At 38.5% G+C, this 23,491-nt stretch overlaps 1 protein-coding gene across 1 annotated transcript in view; it reads right to left on the bottom strand.

Annotated features, from left to right (window-relative positions):
- Positions 1–16,451: 16,451 nt before the first annotated feature.
- Positions 16,452–23,491, bottom strand: part of LOC134212572 (cGMP-dependent protein kinase 1) — a 33,626-nt gene continuing 26,586 nt past the window's right edge. Inside the window, exons 6-8 of the mRNA XM_062690558.1 lie at positions 17,185–17,416; positions 16,773–17,122; positions 16,452–16,668 (exon numbers count right to left, since the gene is read on the bottom strand). Coding sequence (XP_062546542.1) covers positions 16,506–16,668; positions 16,773–17,122; positions 17,185–17,416 — 745 coding nt within the window. The 3' untranslated portion in view covers positions 16,452–16,505. The remainder of the gene's footprint in view (positions 16,669–16,772; positions 17,123–17,184; positions 17,417–23,491) is intronic.

Here is a 23,491-nt window from a genome sequence, read left to right as displayed (position 1 = left end):
TTTTATTAATATGGGAAGAAGTGTCGAACTTAGCTTTGGTCATGTTCCAATAGTCACGCTTCCACGAGTCTGCCGATGACAATCAATCGCCAGCTAAAGATTGCGTACTAAGCGAGTAGTGCAGCCTGGACACTTTGTCCTTCTGAAATCAGCTAGAGAAAGAAGGCGCAACCTAGGGTGGTTGGGCTCGACAGTAGGCTCTGTTGAGCTTCTATAAAAAGCTGCAAGTCCTAGTGTTGGATGGGAGTTTAAACAAAATTTACCCGCCTGATCGAATGTCACTAAGGAGGTTGCGGCTTCAACAACGTCTGTTCTATCATCCAGCGGCGGAGTATGCTATAACCCGGAAGCTATATCTAACGTGGTAGCCCCATCCTGGTGGATGGGGAACCTTGGGCCTACAACCTACCGTTCCCTAAACATCAATTTGTTCAATAATCCGATAATGGAGGAATACGGATTGGTTTTACGGCTACTACTCTTCATGTGGAACAACGGATACGATTAAGAACATGGAACGTTGTAACCTTAGCCCAGCAGGGTAAATTGGCACAACCTGCCAAAGAAGCGCGTCGCATGTAGCTTGAGATCCTAGAACTCAGTGTAGTCCGTTCGCCAAACTTTTAAAAACACAGAATGTCATCACAACAAATTCTGATATATTCTGGCTTTCTGCTATGCACCCTGTAACCCTCTGCGCTTATGAAGTGGGAACATGTAAATTAAAGATAATCATTGCCAGATTTAGAACACGGGTATGAAACCTTACTATAATCTAATGTTATACGTCAAGAGATGTTACCGATGTGCAATACAAAAAGAACTTCTACAGCCAGCTCATTGCCGTCGAAAATAGTATGTGCCACGAATTTATAATTATTTAAATTCTTGTTTGGCATTGTGTAATATGCACAATATCCATTGCCGTTAGCTATCTTATCGATCTCACGTCTCACGTGACTCGCCATACGCAACCGCGCCAACGTGGTCAGTAGACTATGACTTACAACACGTTTTCAAAGCAATCAGTTTTTCACCTGATTAGTTACCACGGCGTGTGTATGGGGGACCTTTATGACAAAAAAAATGAGCATCGCCAAAACTTTCACTACGTGAAAATATAGCTCTTAAGCTTTCATTTCGTGACTATTTGAAAAAAATCTACCGAGGGGTCTCGAACAACTTTTTTTTCTCCCTGAAACAGATCTTTGTAGTTGGAAGACCAACGATTATTATTTATCGCGTTCCATTTAAAATGAGATTCCTGGATTTTTTTATTCCAATAATCGTATATAAACTCAAGGGTACCGAAATTACCAAGTTATAGTTTAAATTAATAATTTGTTGGAGCTCAAGCGTCAAAGTGCATGACGAAGCCGAACTTGATATATTTATGTTATCCCCTGCAAACAGCTAAAAAAAAGCTTGGATGGAGATTATGCTCTGCATCGTCATCTTATGCACATATACACCCAATTCTTTCCCAAATATATACCAAAATTGAAACTTTGGTGGTAAATTTGATGGTAAAACAAATGGTAGCTTGGCTAAGAAACCTCGCAGTTAATAACTGTGGAAGTGCTGATTGAACACTCAACCGTGAGGCGGCAATGTCTTAGTGGGGAATGTAATGCCAAAACGAAGAAGGAGAAGTAATGTAGATACACATAATTCACTTTTTACACTTTTTTTTCTGTCGTATTTTTGATTGTGTAACTTCAATTTATCACTTAAAACTATCCAACATGCTCATAGAAATTCTTAATACCTCATTCAAATAGAAATCAGATTTCAATTGATATACGGTAAACAGATGAGCGCAAAAATGAGTCATGCTAAGTGCACAATAAAGGCAAAAATGGAAGTAAATATCTAGCTTTTAGTTTAAAATAAAATCTCTTCTGATTTCAACAAAAAGTGACATGGGTATAAAAAAACTTAAAAATATGTACTGTATTTTGTCCTAGAGATCATATCGCTGCGATACATAGTTGATGAGAATGAGTGATTCATCCAGACAAGCAAATTCATTTTACTACAAATGTTGTGGCAAACATGCAACTTTCTATGATATTGCACTGCGTGAGCTTGGAGAAATACTCATTCGAAACGATTATTTTCACTCGAAATTCATTACCAATTTAAAAATTAGTCCACTTTTCATTGTGTTGTCGCATTATTGCTATTTTTCTTTAGGCAATCACTTTCAATAACGTTCAATTATTTGGTCAAGCCGAATACCACCAACATAAAACGCAAACACAAAACCTGGACGATCAGAACCAGAGTAGTTTTAGAAGTTTTTGGAGAAGAGTTTGAATTTTTAGACACAAAAATCGTGCTGAAGGGATGACTCTAATAAAATCTAAATTGCCTAAGAGTTCAGAAAAGTTAACCAGTAAACGAAAATCAATCTCCTACCCTATGCATCAAATGCATCTTCTTCTAAAAAGAGACTTATTTTCACGACTCTTGGTACAACCACCAGACTTTGAAGTAACTCCTTGCGAAGCAGTATGTTTGCCCTTGCGAAGCAGTATGTTTGCTAGCCAAATGTTGAACTTAATAATTTTGGCTCCGTCATGCTTTTCCATATTTGAGCCTTTTAAATTAGGTTCAAAATAAAAGAACATGAAGAATATTCATTCCTTGCATTTAATTCATGAAAAATAGTTAAAAAAAATAAATGAAGAGTCAACTCGTGAGGGACTCGTGACTGGCAGCTGGTATTAGATTAGAATGCAGGTTCCATTTGGAATGGAAAAAAAAAGTTGTTCGGGACCCCCGGTAGATTTTTTTTAAAATACCCAGGAAATGAAAGATAAGAAGCTATATTTTCACGTAGTTGAAATTTTAGCCATGCTCATTTTTTTGTGATAATATTGTTCTACTGAACACGCCGTGGTTACGGACGACACGTAAGTACACGCTAACTTTCACATACTCAGTGACTGAGTAAAATTGTATTGCCCTCTCTTTTCTCTCACGGAAATTTTACTCAGTTTCCGCCAAAAGCGGGACTACTCATAGCTATGAGTAATCCTGCTTTTGACGAAAACTGAGTAAAATTTCCGTGGGAAAAAAAAAGGGCAATACAATTTTACTCAGTCACTGAGTAAGTGATAGTTAGAGTGTACTATTTTGTCCCCGACAGTTATCGAACGTATTCGGCTGGTCCTTTTCCGATGACACGAGGCCACACATACAATTCCGAAGGGTGATATCAAGAGCTGTATGAGCGAATATTTGTTTATTTATTACCAAATTAAGGCCGTAGTGTCCTGTGCTGCACATAAAAGTCTTCTCCATTCAGCTCAGGCTATGGCTGCACTTCGCCAACCACGCAGTCTGCGGAGGGTCCGCAAATCATCCTCCACATGATCGATCCACCTTGCCCGTTGTGCACCTCGCCTTCTTGATCCCGTCGAATCGTTGTCGAGAACCATTTTCACAGGATTACTGTCCGACATTCTGCCCACAGCAGTCTTCCATTTCCGCGGTGTGAACGATGGATGGCTCCCCCAACAGCTGATGCAACTTGTGGTTCATTCGCCTCCTCCACGTACCGTCCGCCATCTGCACCCCACCATAGATGTTACGCAACACTTTCCTTTCGAAAACTCCAAGTGCGCGTTAGTCCTCCACAAGCATCGTCCAGGCATCGTGTCCGTAGAGGACTACCGGTCTAATAAGCGTTTTGTAGATAGTCAGTATGGTACGACGGCGAACTCTATTAGATCGGAGCGTCTTGCGGAGTCCAAAGTACGTATGATTTCCAGCCACTTTGCGTCTTCGAATTTCTCTGCTGGTATCGTTATCGGCGGTCACCAGTGAGCCCAAGTACACGAATTCTTCAACCACCTCGATTTCGTCACCACCGATAGAAACTCGGTGGGTGGCTTACATTGACCTCTCTTGAGCCTCTTCCTATCATGTACTTCGTCTTCGACGTGTTGATGACTAGCCCAATCCGTTTAGCTTCGCAGTCTGATGTAGGCTTCCTCCATTCTCTCAAAGTTACGTGCCATGATATCAATGTCGTCGGCGAAACCAAATAACTGGAGGGACTTCGTGAAAATCGTACCACTCGTGTCAATCCCTGCCCTTCGTATTACTCCCTCCAAAGCGATGTTGAATAGCAGACACGAAAGAACATCACCTTGCCGTAACCCTCTACGCGTTTTGAAGGGACTCGAGAATGCCCCTGAAACTCGAACTACGCACATCACCCGATCCAGTGGAGTGGCTTATGCAGTACACAAAAGTCCTTTCCATTCAACTCGGTCCATGGCTGCACGTCGCCAACAACGCAATCTTCGGAGGGTCCGCAAACCGTCCTCCTCCTGATCGATCCACCTTTCCCGCTGTGCACCTCATCTTCTTGTTCCCATTGGATCCCACCATAGATGGTACGCAGCATTTTCCTTTCGAAAACTTCCAGTGCGCATTGGTCCTCCACGACCAACGTCCAGGTCTCGTGTCCGTTGAGAATTACTGGTCTAATAAGCGTTTTGTAGATAGTCAGTTTGATACGGCAGCAAACTCTATTCGATCGGAGCGTTTTACGGAGTCCATAGTACGTACGATTTCCAGCCATGATGCGTCTCCGTATTTCTCTGCTGGTATCGTTATCGGAGGTCACCAGTGAGCACAAGTACAAGAATTCTTTAACCACCTCGATTTCGTCACCACCAATACAAGCTCGTGATGGGTGGCTTACATTGTCCTCTCTTGAGCGCTTCGGACTACTATTCCGTGGGAGACTGTAAAATTTATGCATCGTTGACCGTTGTCGTTCGATGCAATATCCAGACTATCCGGTCCGATGACCGGTCTATACATTTCCTTCCTTCCTATCTGAGCGTTAATGTCACTGATGACTGTTTTGACGTCCCGCAGTAGGCATCCATCGTATGTCTAATCCAGCTGTGTATAGAACGCTTCTTTCTCGTCGTCGAGTCTCCCTTCGTGTGGGCAGTGAACGTTGTTGATGCTATAGTTGAAGAAATGGCCTTTTATCCTCAGCTTCCTTGCGTTGATTGACTGCCACTCAATCACGCGTTGGCGCATCTTGCCCATCCCTATGAAGCCAGTTCCCAGCTCGTTGGAGGTGCCACAGCTTTGGTAGAAGGTAGCCGCTCGATGCCCGCTTTTCCATACTTTCTGTCCTGTCCAACAGATTTCCTGCAGCGCTACGACAACAATTTTTGAATAACGCTGGATCTAAATAATTACACAAGCATCGACATTAAATGGTTTAGAAAAGATTTTAAAATGTACCAACTATCTTTTAAAGTAGCTTGCAAATGAAATTCGAGGAATTTTTGGTGCCGAGTTCGTGTTCATGTTTTATCATATTCCAAACTTGAACTCCGTCTCATATTCACACTTCAGATCCATTGTACGAGTAAGCCTAAGAGCTTGACAGAAACTGCTCTAAGGTTTTGGTGTAAGCTATGAAGAAGGCAGAGTTTTATTTTCTTGGGATTGCACAATAGGAAAAAAGGAGGTATTTTTGGCCAAAATTATGAATCCTGCAATAAACAGTGGTATTCATCTTAAAAAAACATAAATAGAAAAGAAAAATATTTTTTCTGAGCCTTCAATGGGGTATGGGGCCAATTTTCGGCATAGTATCGATTTTTGTCATATTCTACAAAACCAACGGAATTTGGTCACTTTTTGGCTTGCAATAAGCCTGTTTGGTGCTGGATAAAATACTAATGGTCATAAAAACTCTATATTCGTGTCACAGACAAATGGACGCAACACAGATTTCCTAAAATGATCAAAAAAGCACTATCAGCTTCTTTGAACGCCTCCCACCCCTTCCTAAAAAATCTAAAAAATAAAAACCATGCTGATTATAGAAATATAGGTTATAAGCTGTGTATTCATCACATTTTTCTCGCCCAAATCGAAAATTGGCCTTTTGGTAGTTTTGGCCACACCTTTATATGGGGCTGTCCTATTGTGGATTGTAGTAATAAATCATGAAGCTCAAAATGTTACTTGGGCTATTGTTCCTAAATAAGATGTAAGTGTCTTCTTTTTTATGGGGACAAAGCTCTTCAAGAAAAACATGTTTACTGTGGGATGTATGAAAAACTATGATTTGCAACTTTTCTTTCGATTTTGTAAGGCAAACTTCTCTCGCGACCACGATGTACCAAGCGTCTCCACACATCTTCAAGTGCTGTGCATTCTGTATTTTTGAGATGGCATCACTTAGCTTTTTTTTTCTGATGAACGAATAGGGTAAAGTATCCAATCAGCCTTGCGAGCAAAAGCTTGGGATATTGCCAATCCAAAGATGGCGAGATTGATTCTCGGTCCGGTCTAAGATGTTTTCGGGTGGGAAACATTCTCGGCGTCCTGTACATACTGTGTCGATTGTACTTGCACACAAGATACATATTGGAGTGGGACGCAGTTGTATGGAAAACGCAAACTTCATCCAACCAAGTGAGATCAAGGTTTTTCTGAATCGTTTTGGGACCCCTCGCTTTCCGCATCGCGTTTAAATTTTATATGGAGATAAGTATGAGAAAATGTACTTTATCACTTTTTTGCTCTTAGCGGCTTCAATTCATCGTCAATCACGTGACTCAATACATTAGCCTATAGTCCGAACGATGTCGAACGACTTTGCTGAAGAAGGTCTAGAAAAAATGTTATTACGCTTCGAAAGTTGATTGTTCAAACCATATGCAAGAAATCAGCACTACCGAACAACCTATGCTTGTCAGAGGGCAAATCTTCCTTCTTGTCGAAATTCTTACTTTGTGGAATGATTCCGAATAGCTCCCATCGGCTCCAAAGCCCAGTGCAGTGCTGGCAGAATAAACGATTGTTGGCTTATGGTTTGAATATAATCAATAATCATCGAAGCATTACAAATTTTTTTGTGGACGTTCGACAAAAAAGCTAAGTAAAGCCAAAATTTTAGGCATCCTTTGAGTAATACTTTAACGCAATGTGCCATTTCGTTTACAATGAACTGAAACTTAGAAGTAAAAATGCAAAAAAAAAACATTTTCCCAAACTAATTTCCATACATACTTCAATCGCGATGCAGAAAGCGAGGAAGCAACCAATCGCACTCAAATTCTGCACAGTTGTTTGGGACCCAAAATGGTTTCGAAAATTTGAAAAAAAAAATTAGCATTTGAATGAAAATTAAAAAAATGACCATGACGCCCCACTTTAATACATATATTCATGCAATTGGCGCGCATACAGAAACTATATCAATTGAAAACTGAGGAAATGTTAAAAGAACAGAGCAGATCACGGTCCAGTTGGAATGTAGAACCATTGAAGATGTTATGAGGCCTCTTCCCCTATACATTCTATGGAAAAATAAATAAAAGCAGCTCGTTTTTTTTTTTAAAAGACGATTAACGGAGTGCTCACACGTTACAAAAAATAAGACTGAGTTTGTACATTACTTCTATTTTGAGATATTGAATGAATTTGTTACAGTGAGATGAAAAATGGAACAGTGCCCCTCCTTTGAAAGCACATTTTCAAACTGTGGCCAGCCTCTGGCGACATTTGATTGTATTAATCCCTCAAGGTGGACGCCGGTATCGTATGTTGCTAATAATGTGATGTTTTTGACGCAAGCCAACCTGTGAGCCGAATGTTTTTTTTATCCTGACATATTATTGCCTTAATTGAACATTATTTGAAGGTCGTTGTTTGGGAATGTCATTTTTCCTACTAGAGCATAATGTGAGCATAATCAAACCAACAATATTTATAATACAAATGATATTTGCTTTCCAAAGTTGTTATGTTTATAAGCTTTTGTGTTTCTGTGCGTTATCTCTTCTGAAGAACTCACTCTCTTATTCAAGATATATATTTACCCATCCAAGCCTATAACGTTATCAGTACCTTCTCTCTCGCGCGTTACACATTCAAGAAGGCTAGCACCAACTAGAGTGGAATCCGAACTCACCCGGGAGCTTATCAGTGAAATCACAGTGAGGGGAAATCACCCGAAAAGACATCGCAGCGGTGCTATCCACCGGAATCGCAGCGCATGCGTCTTGGAACGGAACTTGGTCCACGCTACAACGGCATGTCCTTCGTTCATACGTTCCAGACTTCATTCCAAACATTCGCCCATTATCACCTACATGGGTTGGCATTTGGGTAAGACCGCACCAGAAAGAATGGCCGAAATAGCCCAAATTACTTTTAATGAGCACGACCTGGTTCAAAGCCCACCTGAACGTAAGACAAAGTAATTGCTTCGTTTTGTCAGGCATGCACCGCCCAGCCTGTTCCACCACGGTTGTCGTCCTCGTCGGTTTGGGGCACGGTTGGGTGCTGTTTGTTTTCTCCCGTTTCCTGAACCTACGCTGCGACAGGGTGCGTTTGTTCGTACCAATTTCACTCATATGGCAAACGTTCTTTGGCCGGTTGGTTGTCCCGACTCGTCTCGGTTGGTCTCCACTTGGCCGTAGGGGAAGTGGGGGTAGCACGCCCATAGGGGTTAAAACGCGCCACCCCTGAATAAGGTTAAATATCCCCATTTTGATTATTTTCAATAGTCTATACGATAATGCAATGAAAAATATTGCCATTGGATACATATATTTCATGATTTTTCTCTAGTTATACATGAAAAACTCGAAAAAACGATTTTTGCGTGTTTTGATGCAATTCTAGCTCGGTGGAATTTAGTCTTTCTGTCGCTGTTATACATTGATAAATTAATAATTGAGCCATGAGCCATGCTGCTTACTCGTGTTCTTTATGTTCCACACGAAATCGTCGTCAAAAATGGTTTTAAAACGATTTTATGGGCCTTCAAACTTCTGAGGTCGGTGTGGGGCATTACGCCCATGCTCATTTCGTATGACCGAAACAGCTGAAACATTCGGTTAATTGCCTTAATGTAGGCAATTAAAATGAAAATCAGTACGATAAGCACATGCGCGTTTTAACCCATCCACTGGCGCATCTCACCCCGCATGGTTTCAAAATCATTTTCGGGTGCTTTTTAAAAATCAAATTTCTGTGCAATAAAATGGACAATTAGATATCTGTTATCGGTAGTCAGTCGCAGATATGCTGTTCTTCAGTATGCGCTGATGAAAACTGGCTGAAATGGTGGTTTTCATTGATAAAAATGGCATTTTCCTTAACGTGGGCGTCCTACCCCCAGTTCCCCTACTGTAAAATGGCTATCGGGATAAAGTATTGTCATTGGAGCTCGTATGAACCCTTTTTGCTTGCTTTTTGATCGGAACGCAGCGGAGGACTTTCGAACAGAAAACAGACATTTTTTCAGGACAATAATAGTTTTGGAAACAATGAGGGCGATAACTTCATTGGCATGGTTCGTTTTTTTGATTAACTTAAGTAACCCAAGTTGTATTAATGTAATCATACATCTGGGAAGGTAATCCAGGTAATTTTACCTATGACTCTCATTACACACAATCTCATAGCTTTTCACTACACAACACAGTGAACTTCCTTAACGCGATGTTCTCTAACTCTAGCTAAATCCTTGTAAGTTGTTACTCCGACCGGGTTCATCAAACCATTTTTTTTTCTTTAAGCTATGAAAATATAAGTTATGAAAATGCGTCCGGCCACTGTACGGCTAGTAGGTAACAAAGAGTGCCGACCGCTTTCGCTCAGTAATTTAACTTCCCCATCAGCTACAAGCGGTTGGACCGACCGAATCGTGTCGACGTTTTCTATGGCAGCTGGCAGGCAGTCAGTGGAACCATAACCTATGTCATGCATTGCTGCATTGGGTGAATCCCGGAGATCGTGCCAGTGACATGGGGTGAAACCGTTTGTCGATGTGGGATTTTTGCGTTTTGTGGCAATGTTTGAGTTTTCCTGCAGACTGCTCGTTTCACTTAATGCTCTGAATTGGTCTGATGTTAATGGCATCAAGTAGACGAGCACTACTTATTGTTTGCGATAACCATTAGCGTAGCCAGACATTCGATTCAAATAGCGTACACTGTGTCAAAATAATTCTCGCTTAACTTTTCAAAAGGACCTAAGTAACATTTTTTTCATGAATTAATTTGAATAGCGCAATCAATAGCTTTCATGTTGTTCTGTTGATTGCGCTATTCAAATTAATTCATGAAAAAAATGTTACTTAGGTCCTTTTGAAAAGTTAAGCGAGAATTGTCCGTACAGCATATTTTGCTTAGCAGCCTATACTAAGGGATTTGTTTCTGTTTTTTAAGGTCACTCCTGACGGAATCCAATATTAAAAGTGCTCCCGTTTTCGGGGGCACACCACTCGATACGGAAGCAACGCACAACTGTCATTTTTATTATTTCATACATGCTGCGACGCAGCAAAGCTAAATCAACAAAAATGACAGTTGTGCGCCGCCACTGAATCGAGTGGTGTGCCCCCGAAAACGCGAGCACTTTTAATATTGGATTCCGTCAGGAGTGACCTTAATGGGAGAAGAAGGGAAATGTGGGGTAGGAATAAAATAACTCAAGCGCCTATTTAGATTTCATGCCCCTTAACATGGTAGCAGATCTATGAATATGAATTCATTTACCCGTTTAACGATAAAATCATGTATGATTCTCCAACGGTTGTCAGTCATCGCATAGCAAGCCATGACTGCTCTTTCGGCGATCAGCCATCGGACGCACAGGTTGTTGACCCCAGCAGCAGCAGCGCAATTGGACCGTTATTTGGCTGATGAATAATTTACGGTTCACACATATTCAAAGTTTCTTACATCGGTTAGTTCCATCGGTTATCCCAGGAGTCCAGGGCAAAACTACTTCAGGAATTCCATAGAATATTCCTTAAAAATTCAATTAAATCATCCCAAAATTACTTTAAAAATACCTTCGGAAATTTATTTAAAATTCTACTGAAATAATTTTTGACGCGATTCCTGAAAAAAAATCCAAAGGAATTGCTGAATGAATTTTTAAAGCAATTATTAAAGTAATTTCTGATTGAATTCCTAAAGGAGTTTCCAAAAGAATTCCTAAAGCAAATTTTGATGGATGTTAAAGGAATTTCCAAAGGACTCCCTACGTGTATTTTCGAAAGAATTTCTAAAGGAGCTTAGGAATAAATTCCCAAAAGAATTTACGAATGAGTTCTTGAAGGCATTTTTGAAGTAATTTCTGAGAAAATTTCCGAACGAATTGGCTGGAGAATTATTGTTATTGTCTTTATTTGAAAGGCTTTCAGCCCTTGGCTGGCCCTCCTCCCCCGTAACGCGGGGTAGACACCGTGCGTGGTGCGTTACGATGTAAGATCTACCACGGTCACATTGCACTATGGTCCAGGATACAGTTTTACGCGGAAAGATGCATTTTACGCCAAAACTATATTTTTTATAAAAAAATGTTGTTCTACAATATTGTTATAAATAGTATGGCCATCATTATGGTGCTACCAAAAAATAGAGTGACCCATCATATAAAAAAATGAGAATTTTGCTTTTTCTCGGAATACTGACTGATTCTCGGCTCCTAAGTTGGCTGATTTAGAGCAATTTTACCTAATTGGACTAGGGTGTACCTAAAAAACAGTATTTTTTGTCTACTTTTATGTTTTAGATTTCTCGAAAAAGTCGTCTACGGGTGACTTTTGGAGCTCAAAAAATGTAACTTTTGATTGGTGAATATGCTCAATATCTTTTTCCGATCAAAAGTTAAAATCGTTTTTCTGTCAAAACAACATATTTTTCATAAGTTGACAGGGCAGGCCAAAAAAATATGTTTACACACTTATTACACACTCTTGTTCGGTATTTTTTTACGGTTTTGCTCTGTAAACCAGAAAAATTACCGAGAAAATCAGCAATTCCAGTAACAGTAATTTTTAGTACTGGATTTCGGTAATGCTTGATGTTTACTGACATTGCACCATGAGTCAGTAAAAATAAATACTGAGTTTTCGACACATGCAATTTTTTTACTGAGTTTTCATCAAAAAAGAATGACAACTTCAATCAAAACATTTTTAGCGCGTTTGAACACAGTAACTTTCGATCACCGAACTCGGTAAAATTTTACTGAGTTTTTCAACAGCTGACTTAAGTTGGTAATTAGTTCAATTACTGATAACTCGGTAATACAAAATGGTCCGGAATTGTCAAAAAGTTACCGATGAAGTCAGTACATGTTACTACTGAGTTATTCGGTAAAGTTTTTGTTTACTTTTCGTTTGCTGAGTTTTTCAGTAATTGAACTAATTACCGACTTAAGTCAGCTGTTCAAAAACTCAGTAAAATTTTACCGAGTTCGGCGAACAAAAGTTACTGTGTACACGGCATTTGAAAGAGAAAATTCATATTTTTTATTATATGAAAAATTGGGGATATGTTTTTTTATCTCAAGTTTTACCAAATATACTGTCATGTTTTTTTTTTTTTTTCAAGTAAATTGATATAACTCGACAACGGAAGAAGATACAGACGTTGTTATTATAGCAAAACACGCGTTTTGAAAAGCCCAAAAGTCTTTAAAGGGTGACATTCGCGAAAAATAAAAAATGAAATAAGGGACACCCTAATTCTGGTGAGTAAAATTGCTCCAAACAAGTGAGCTTATTAAGAGCTACATAAAAAGTTTATACAGCAAAGTTGATTGGAAAAGGCTGCGCTACAATTTTGTGGAACATTTCATGTCAAAACTCCGCAAAATCAAAAAAATAAAATTTCACAATTTATAAAACGGCCCACCCTATTTTTCGATAACTCTATAATAATGGCCTAAGTATCCAAAATTACTAGGCCGAAAATGCATCTTTTCTCGATAATCTTGCAATACGGTAACAATGATAAAACTTGTAAAAAGTGTTAAAACTGTAGATTTTTTATTTTTCATTTTTCACAAATGTCACCTCCTGAAGACTTTTTGGGGAAGAGCTCGGTGGTCTAGTGGCTACCGCTTCTGCCTTATAAGCAGGAGGTCGTGGGATCAATTCCAGGCTCGACCCTTTCCTACTTTGTATTTCTATCTTAGTTCTTTCTATGTTTCACGTTATACCAAAACGATTCCTACTGTTATAACCTTCCACACAATCCCAAAACCTCCCGTGGCACCTATGAGAGGTCGTAGAGTTCTCTGCATCTTTCTTAAGTAGGTGTCCAACAAACCATCCTTCCCTTTCCTCAGCATTCGCAAGGACGTGGCCAGGACAGATCTCGACTATTGGAGAGTACATTGCTTCCATCTAAGAGTAAGTGATTAGTCCCAAATCAATATCTGTGGTAACGGATGAAAGTGATGCTACTCTCATACAATAATCTTGGCTTGTACCACCTACGAATTTGTGCGAACTGCTAAATGCTTATGCTAATGCTAATGTCACCTCCTGAAGACTTTTTGGGTGTGTTTTGCTATAAGAATATCGTCTGTATCTTCTTCCATTGTCGAGTTAGATCAATTTACTTGAAAATACATGAGTTTAGTAGAATTGGTAAAACTTGAGATAAAAAATTAACATATCCCCAATTTTTTACATAATAAAGAATATGAATTGCTTTTCAAATGTCGTGTAAGCATATTTTTTTGGTCTGCCGCAGATATCAACTTTTGAAAAAAATGTAATTTTGACAGAAAAACGATTATAACTTTTGATCGGAAGAAGATATTGAGCATATATGCTCATATCACATATATATATATATATATATATATATATATATATATATATATATATATATATATATATATATATCCACCCATCAAAAGTTGCATTTCTTGAGCTCTAAAAGTCACCCAGAGACGACTTTTCGAGAAATCTTAAACAAAAAAGTTGATCACTGTTTTTTTTAGGTACGCCCTAATCCAATTAGGTAAAATTGCTCTATTTCAGCCAACTTAAGAGCTACAGAAAAAGCTCTCTTTGAGCAAAATTTATTGGAATAAGCTGCGTTACAACTTTGTAGAAAACATGTCAGTATTCCGAGAAATAAAAAAAATATTTTTTGTTTTTTTTTATATGATGGGCCACCCTATTTTTTGGTAGCACCAAAATGATGGCCTTACTATTTCAAAAAATTTTGTAGAACAACAGTTTTTTTTTCTAAAAAATATGGTTTTGACGTTAAATGCATCTTTCCGCGTAAGTCTGTATCCTGGACCATAGTGCATTGTCAGTTACAGGCAAATCCTTACCCAACGAATACTTTCCCCAATATCCAACTCCGTGGTACTTATAAGGGTGTCGCTGAGTCGGGGGCCATCTACTACAGACCTTTTTGGATCTCCACAATGTCCTGGATTTCAGAACATATGATCTACTCACTCAACCAAGTGCTGAAAGATGTATCTTCGCATCGATAAACATCTCAGCAGGTCCATTGAGCCGATAGGATTGTCCTCATTACTTTTACAAGCTACTGCAGGCCTTTCTGGTTCTCCAAAACGTCCTGGAGATCAGAACATGTGATCAACCAAGTCATGAAAAATATATCCGTTAAGCACTAAACATCCCAGCAGGTTCATTGAATCGATAGGATTTTGCTTCTTACTTTCAAAAGCTACTGTGGAGTTGATGTTCTAAGACTCGATGTCAACTCGTGGAAGCTCATGAACAATTTTCCAAGAAACTTCTGCGCCCCAAAAAGTCGATGCACATATCCTTATTAAACCGGATTGGGTATAAACCGACGATGCAAAACCCTTGATTGATCTCGTAGACACGTGGATTGAACTCGAGAACGTTTTGGAGTACCTTGAACGTCTCTTATTGATGAAAAATATGGTTTACATGATGCACATATGCTTATTGAACCGGATTGGGTATATACCAATGATGATGATATTGCTAAAGCCTTGGTTGATTTGGTATATAATTTGGACTGAACTCGAGAACGTTTTGGACAACTTTGAGCAACTCGTATTCAAGAAAAAACAGGTTTAAATGATGCACATATTCTTATTGAACAGGAATGGGTATATACCGATTAGGACTTTGCAAGAAGCCTTGGTTGATCCGGTAGATATCGTGGGTTGAACTCGAGAACGTTTTGGAGTAACTTGAGCAACCCGTATTCAAGGAAATTGGGTTTTTCATGATAGACATATTCTTTTTGGACCGGACTGGGTATATACCAACGATGGTACATTGCAAAAGTCTTGGATGATCTGGTATATATCGTAGGTTGAACTATAGAACGTTTTGGAGTACCTTGACCGATTCGTTTTCAAGGAAATTGGGTTTTAAATAATGGACATATTCTTATTAAACAGTTTTGGGTATTTACCGATGATTAGGACATGGTAAAAGCCTTGGTTGATCTGATAGATACCGTGGGCTGAGCTCGAGAACGTTTTGGAGAACCTTTATCAACTCGTTTTCCTGCAAATTGATCACTGGCTTGACGTTCAGGATGACTAAACTTGATTTAGCGTTTGTTCAAAATTATCAAACAATAAAGTATAGCATTCAAACATTTCATATTCATTTGCATGCTTTCAGAGGCGAAATCTTCCCAAGGTTTCGAATATGTGGGTATTCAGGATTTAGACACACTTGACATCCGATATTTTTTCCCGTAAAGTCAATATCCTTATGAACAACTTTGCTGAAGAAAGTGGAACCTTGCTCTCTTCTGTGATTTTAAATAGCCAATCTAAAATGCTGGGCATATATGACTCATCCGTCCCGAAAGGGTTATGACAATGATTATGTCATCAATTTCAGATGATCTGCAGAGCTGAGGTTTTTAGCAAAGATCCATGGCTCAATAAAGGAATAGAATTTTTCGAACAGCTCGAGACCAAAACGCTCATCTCTAATACAATATGGGGCCGTACACTAATTACGTAAAGGTTAACTCTTCATATAAATGAAAAATAATTTGCATGAACAAATTTCACATGAGGGAGGGGAGATGAAATACCCAGAATATGCCTTACGTAATAATTTCTAATATAATCAACGCCAAGTTGAGAATATTCTATACCAGGGATAAAACAAAAAATATGAGTCTATAGGGGCCCTCCTTAGCCGTGCGGTAAGACGCGCGGCTACAAAGCAAGACCATGCTGAGGGTGGCTGGGTTCGATTCCCGGTGCCGGTCTAGGTAATTTTCGGATTGGAAATTGTCTCGACTTCCCTGGGCATAAAAGTATCCTCGTTGTTAGCCTCATGATATACGAATGCAAAAATGGTAACCTGGCTTAGAAACCTCGCAGTTAATAACTGTGGAAGTGCTTAATGAACACTAAGCTGCGAGGCGGCTCTATCCCAGTGTGGGGATGTAATGCCAATAAGAAGAAGAAGAAGAAGAAGAAGAATGAGTCTATCTGTCGATTTGGGTATCTGAGCTCATATTCTCAAAACCAAATACTAAAGTGCAGTAGCTTATCGAATCATCTGGAAGTCAAGATGAATCAGAGTTGTTTTTTTTTGTCTTTTTCTCTGTTGGAATTTCAGATACAGTTAATAAACGAAATAATTACGCATGTAACCCGGCTTATATTTATCAATTTTAATTAGTTGGCATTCACCGAGGTGGAAGTTAAAAATTAATATCCCACCCGGATGTTTCATCTGGTGGTTCATCCTGATCCTTCGGATACTCGTCAAAGTTGGACATGTCGGTGTTGGATTGGATTTGACGCACCAGTGGAGCCGGCATGGTACGCTCTTTTAATCGCTGCCATTCGAAGCCCGAGAACCACCTGCGGGAAGGAAAATAACGAAAGAACCAAGTTATTTAATTTTCACACGGATAATTCCCACGTGATTGATCCGTTTGTTTAAACAAACGCCAGGAATTACTCACGGATGGTTTTTAATATCGGCGATTCCGTTTTTGCCGTAACCGAGCCGCTCGGCCGGTAGCTGCCGGCAGAGTCGCTTAATGAGCACCTGGGCCTTTTTCGGAATTCTCGACGGTAATTCAATAATATCGATGCCTCGCAAAATGGCGTTGTAGGTCTTCATGTGATTTTTCCCACGAAACGGAGGTTTACCGACCAGCAGTTCATGGATGAAAACGCCCAGGGCCCAGTAATCCACCGCTCTGTCGTGGCCTTTGTTGAGAATAATTTCCGGTGAAACGTACTCCGGCGTGCCCGCAAAAGTCCAAGTTTTCTGATTCGCCCCGATGCGCTTGGCGAAACCGAAATCCACCTGAAACGGACATCATTCGTCATGGAATAAAAAGATCAAACAACAAAGTGCATTAATTTTACCAGCTTGATGTATCCTCGCTCGTCCAGCATTAAATTTTCCGGCTTCAGATCCCGGTAGATCATGTTCCGGCTGTGCAGATACTCGAACGCCTCCACCACGCAACCGGCCATGAAGCGTGCCGTCCGCTCGTCGAAATGTTTGCTCTTCTGCAGTATGGTCCACACGTCGCCTCCCAGGCAAGCTTCCATCAGGAAGTAGAGATACTTTTTATCTCGGTACGTTTTATACAATCTATCGAATGGTAAATTAAACGTTGCTGGATTATTTTTCTGAGCTTATATGGAATTCAGTTTTTCGGAGATAGCTGGAGCGTAAAGCGTGCAATTTAATTCACTCATAAATATCCATATGAGTTTTAGCATAACCTGCTCAAATGTTTGACTTGTATCACTAATGAAAAACGGAGAGAGAATGAATGACAGCAAGAATGCAACTGAGTAAACTGTATTAAATCAACTTAGTGAATTGTATGGAAATCGTAATAATTAGAAGCTTCTATCATGCGTTAATTTTCCTATGAATTTTGAAAATGCCGTTTGACAGAAATAAACAACAAAAATGGTTTTCTTCTTAGATGCTCCTATGCACATAGTAGAAAAACACGATTATTTATAATTATTTATTGTTGATACAATTGAATAGCTTTTCGATGAACAGAAAAAGACAAAATAGTGTAACATTGGGCTGAAACAAATATATTTTAAATGCATTGGATTATTGAACATGTTTTCTGTGGAACTGTAGTGAAGCAGTAAACCCTCCTAGCCCACTTAATTGATTATTTGTTTAACCTTCTAAAGCTAAACAAAAACAGTGTCTTTAAATTTTTTTTGATTTTTTTTTTCCTTTTTTCTAAGATTTTTCGCCCGTGGCTGGCAAGCAAGTTTATTTTTAGCTTATTTTTAGTGGTAATTTTGACAGAATATCCAGTTCTTCACTCAGAAGCAAAATGCTTTCATATTAAAATTCATATTAAAGTTTAACTGTAACATATTTGGTAATAGCGAATATAATGTTGAACATTTCATTTCCTTTTTTTTTAATTTTATTAGAAAACCTTTTAATTTAAAGCTTATGAATTAAATAATGACTGTAACATTTTATTACAAATAGTGTATAATCAAATCCCGCAACACATTTAATCATAGAGAAATAGTACTCAATAAACACACTTCTTCAAGTAGCAATAGAGTGATGTTTTTAGTGATAGTCTTATTTTATGACTATTCGGTATTCATCCCAAAACCTGTAGTTCTATGAATTGGTGGAGAGTTAATTTTAATAGTTAATTTTTTAATGTTTTTAAAGGATACATTAAATAAATTTCTCACACTTATTGGGAAAAAATTGTGCCCATTACCTTATTTATATTCATTTTATTTCAGTCTACTTTTTCATGTCCGATGGCGTCTTTCTGATATTGCTTGAGACTCAAAGCAACTACAATGAATGTATGGAATTCTGTGCAAAGTAGATCCTTTGGAATCTGACCAAACAGTTTTGATTTTCACGAAATTGGTGATCTTACGGGAGTAATGAATTTACGATATTCTGTACCGTGACAGAAACATGTGTCGCGAAATTTTGAGAATGCTTCATCCATCCTATTTTGTAGCCCTGTTTCCACCTCTTGCTGGATCTCATAAACATTTTCCGCATTTATAAACATTTGATCTGACCTTACGGGCGGGTGGCAGCTAGCAGCTTTTCACTCATTTCCGTATCGAGAGATGTTTAGATGCATCAGGCCCGGATCTCTTTTCTAATGCTTTGAAAAGTTTACATGAGCCGCCACCTTAGTGTCCAACATCAGCTTGCGACTGTTCAATTATGTAACGTTGAAATGGGAGGGAGGCAGTCAAGCCGAGCGTTACGATTCATACCAAAGAGGGAGAGGGTAAAAAAATTGCCTACATTAGCGTTACACAATTTGTGTTTCTCGCTATTACAATTCTAGGCTGTATGGTTCCAAATTAGAAATCTTGGAAAACTATGCATTTTGTATACTTAAAAAAAAATCTTAATGCGTCGTGTCTCCAACAAGTCACAAACGTTATTTCGGCCCTGGGTATGTTACCATCAGCGTGTGTCTAAAGGATTACGATTTGGCTTCATCTTGTTTACAGATGAATCCGTAATACATGATTCAACAACAGTTGTACTGCCCATGACCGCATATTTGACTAAGTGAAATCGGAATGTTTGTTCTAGGAAACCCGAAAAAACTACCAAGTTGTTTCGTAACATTGAGCAAAGTGACCACATAACAACAACAATAGATTTTTTTACTGTGTTTCTCGAACAAAAAAATTCAAAATTAATTTGCCATCAAATTACGAGTAATGTAAATGACGGTGTAAAAATTCAACTAAAAAAATATTTTGTGCAATTTTTGGCGATTTTTAGAAAAATAATTAGATTTCCATACTGATAATACTATTCACAAACTTAAACGTTCCATTTTTTCCAGGCCATACTGTCGATTGTTACAAATATGCGATCAAAGGCAGTGTAGGTCAGTGATCAGCAAGCCATGATTCTCCCTCTTTTCCTGTCAGACTGCGTGGTTTGAACACGTATAAATAGGCGCGTTTGATCGAATTCTTGTTTGGTCTGATCCGTCCGATCCAGTTAGATCCAGAACATATCATTCTGCTTTGTGCGGTAGGTTAGAAAATCAACTAATGCTCCTTTGATCATGCTGTTTATCAAACGCAGGTTATTTGCATGTTCCGGTCAAGGAATTAGTGCCTTGATTATGTTACACGCCACACCCGAAATACCGTTTACCAAAATGGACCGCATTGCCCGAGCAGAGGCAGATAACTGTGATGATGTCAAATTTATAAGACGATACATTATCTTTAGTATCATTTTGCTATTCAGTTATCATTACTGATAACTGAATAATAACATTTTTTTTATAACAATACTAATTTGATAATTCCAAACATTTTTTACGCCTTGCGAGCAAAGGCGTAGGCGCGTAGGATAGCCCATCCGGAGATAGCGAGTTCGATTCTTGGTCCGGTCTAGGATGTTTTCGGGTTAGAAACATTCTCGACTTCCATGGACAAAGTGCATTCATTGTACTTGTGTCACAGAATACAGGAAAATATGGAAGATTTGAAAGGCGACCATGCTTTAGTGTGAATGTAGAACCATAAAAGAATAAGAATATACTATCGGAACTATTAAGAACTTCCCGGTTCTTCACTTATTTTCAAGTACCATCAGAGACTTTTGCAAAACCTAGAACCTTCACGGACCTTTATCTTTATTCTTTATCCTTTTTTTTCTTTTTTTTTTTTTTACTAATTTTATTTGCTGATTATCTACTACATGCATTCATCTCTTAGACTAGGTGTTCCGTGTTTTCTTAACACTATCATCCTTATTTGCTATGTTACTTTTTAGTTATTGTTAATACATTTCAATTGCCTCTGGCAGTTAGGATTTTTCCTCTGGTTTAATTGAACCATGTAGGAATTACAATGGTTTTAACTTAAACTAAACCTAACCTAATTTATACTAAGGGTACAAGGAGCTAATCGTTGCAATAGAAGATTGCAACGATTTTTGTCTAAAATTGGAAATTATTTTGTAAGACATTTGTTGCAATGTCTCAATATTAGAAATTCTATTTATTTTTTTTTTTTTAACTAATTTTATTTGCTAATTATCTAATACATGCATTCATCTCTTAGACTAGGTGTTCCGTGTTTTCTTAACACTATCATCCTTATTTGCTATGTTATATTTTTAGTTATTATTAATACATTTTAATTGCCTCTGGCAGTTAGAATTTTTCCTCTGGTTGAATTGAACCATGTAGGAATCACAATGTTTTCAACTTAAACTAATCTTAACCTATTTTATACTAAGGGTACAAGGAGTTAATCGTTGCAATAGTTGCCTTCTTTCTGGTATTGCAGCAACTAGTCCATATTGGCACGGCATACAACATGGTAGGTCTAAGAATTTGTTTGTAAATCAAAAGTTTGTTCTTAAGACAAAGTTTTGATTTTCTGTTTATAAGTGGATATAGACACTTAATATATTTGTTACATTTGGCTTGAAGGCCTTCAATGTGATTTTTAAAAGTTAATTTTTGATCTAGCAGAAGTCCTAAATATTTAGCTTCGCTAGACCAATTAATTGGAACCCCATTCATAGTGACAATATGTCTGTTAGAAGGTTTCAAATAAGAAGCTCTCGGCTTATGTGGGAAAATTATAAGCTGAGTTTTGGAAGCATTCGGGGAAATTTTCCATTTTTGCAAGTAAGTGGAGAAAATATCCAAACTTTTTTGCAATCTACTACAAACAGGGCCGGATTTATGGGGGGGCCGGGGGGCCGTGGCCCCGGGCCCCCACAAATCTTATGTACCAAAACCAACCTTTTTTGTACATTTTGGGGCCCCCACATACCGTCGGCCCCGGGGCCCCCTTCCGGCTAAATCCGGTCCTGACTACAAATGACACGAAGGCTACGCCCTTTGGCTGAGAGACCTGTGTCATCTGCAAACAAAGATTTTTGACACCCTGGTGGTAAATCAGGTAAGTCAGAAGTAAAAATGTTATACAATATGGGCCCCAGTATGCTGCCTTGGGGGACACCAGCCCTTACAGGTAATCTATCAGATTTGGAATTCTGATAGTTGACCTGCAGTGAGCGATCTGATAAATAATTTTGGATCAGTTTAATAATGTACAGAGGAAAATTAAAATTCATCAATTTTACAATCAAACCTTCATGCCAAACACTGTCAAATGCTTTCTCTATATCAAGAAGAGCAACTCCAGTCGAATATCCTTCAGATTTGTTGAACCGAATTAAGTTCGTAACTCTTAATAACTGATGAGTGGTTGAATGCCCATGGCGAAAACCAAATTGCTCATCAGCAAAAATAGAATTGTCATTAATATGAACCATCATTCTATTTAAAATAATCTTTTCAAACAGTTTACTTATTGAAGAAAGCAAACTAATCGGGCGGTAACTAGAAGATTCAGCTGGAATTTGGTCCGGCTTGAAAATTGGAACAACTTTGGCATTTTTCCATTTATCTGGAAAGTATGCCAATTGAAAACATTTGTTAAATAAATTAACCAAAAAGGATAAAGAGCTCTCAGGAAGTTTTTTGATAAGTATGTAGAAAATACCATCATCACCCGGGGCTTTCATATTTTTTAATTTTCTAGTAAAAGATCTCACTTCATCCAAATTAGTTCCCAACGAAGGGTCGAAAACATTCTCTTGATTGAGAATGTCTTCGAAGCTCCGTGTAACCTGATCCTCAATTGGACTAGTGAGACCTAGACTAAAATTGTGGGCACTCTCGAACTGCTGAGCAAGTTTTTGAGCCTTTTGTTAATAAAATTTTATTTCCCTCGTTAAGCGCTGGAATTGGCTTTTGAGGTTTTTTTTAAGAATTTTCGTTAATTTCCAAAAGGGTTTCGAACTGGGATCCAACTTCGAGACATTATTCTCAAAGTTGGTATTTCTCAGAATAGAGAAACGTTTTTTAATTTCATTTTGCAAATCACGCCAAATAACTTTCAACGCGGGGTCGCGAGTTCTTTGGTATTGCCTTCGCCTCACATTTTTAAGACGGATCAGTAGCTGAAGATCGTCGTCAATAATAATGGAGTTGAATTTAATTTCACATTTAGGAATTGCAATGCCTCTGGCTTCAACCATTAAATTTGTCAAAGATACGAGAGCATTATCAATATCACTTTTGGTATCGAGAGGAATATCAACATCAAAATTCCTATCGATATACGTTTTATATAAATCCCAATCAGCTCTGTGATAATTAAAAGTAGAGCTGATTGGATTATAAATGGCTTCTTGTGAGATTTCAAATGTCACAGGAAGGTGATCAGAGTCAAAGTCAGCATGAGTTACCAATTGGCCACACAGCTGACTTGAATCCGTTAAAACCAAATCAATTGTCGAAGGATTTCGAGTGGATGAAAAACAACTTGGGCCATTTGGATATTGAATAGTATAATATCCCGCAGAACAATCTTCAAATAAAATTTTGCCGTTGGAATTGCTTTGAGCATTATTCCATGAACGGTGTTTGGCATTGAAGTCACCAATTACGAAGAATTTGGATTTGTTGCGAGTCAGAATTTGAAGATCAGCTTTCAACAAATTCTTTTGCTGCCCATTGCATTGAAAAGGCAAGTAGGCTGCAATAAAAGAGAATTGTCCAAAATTTGTTTCTACAGAAACTCCCAAGGTTTCGAAAACTTTGGTTTCAAACGAAGAATATAATTTATGTTTGATACGTCT

The sequence above is a fragment of the Armigeres subalbatus genome, chromosome 2 (genome assembly GCF_024139115.2).
Source record: "Armigeres subalbatus isolate Guangzhou_Male chromosome 2, GZ_Asu_2, whole genome shotgun sequence".
In the NCBI taxonomy this organism is placed as follows: domain Eukaryota; kingdom Metazoa; phylum Arthropoda; class Insecta; order Diptera; family Culicidae; genus Armigeres; species Armigeres subalbatus.
The sequence above is the reverse complement of the archived record's forward strand: the minus strand, read 5'-3'. Positions and strand labels throughout refer to the sequence as shown.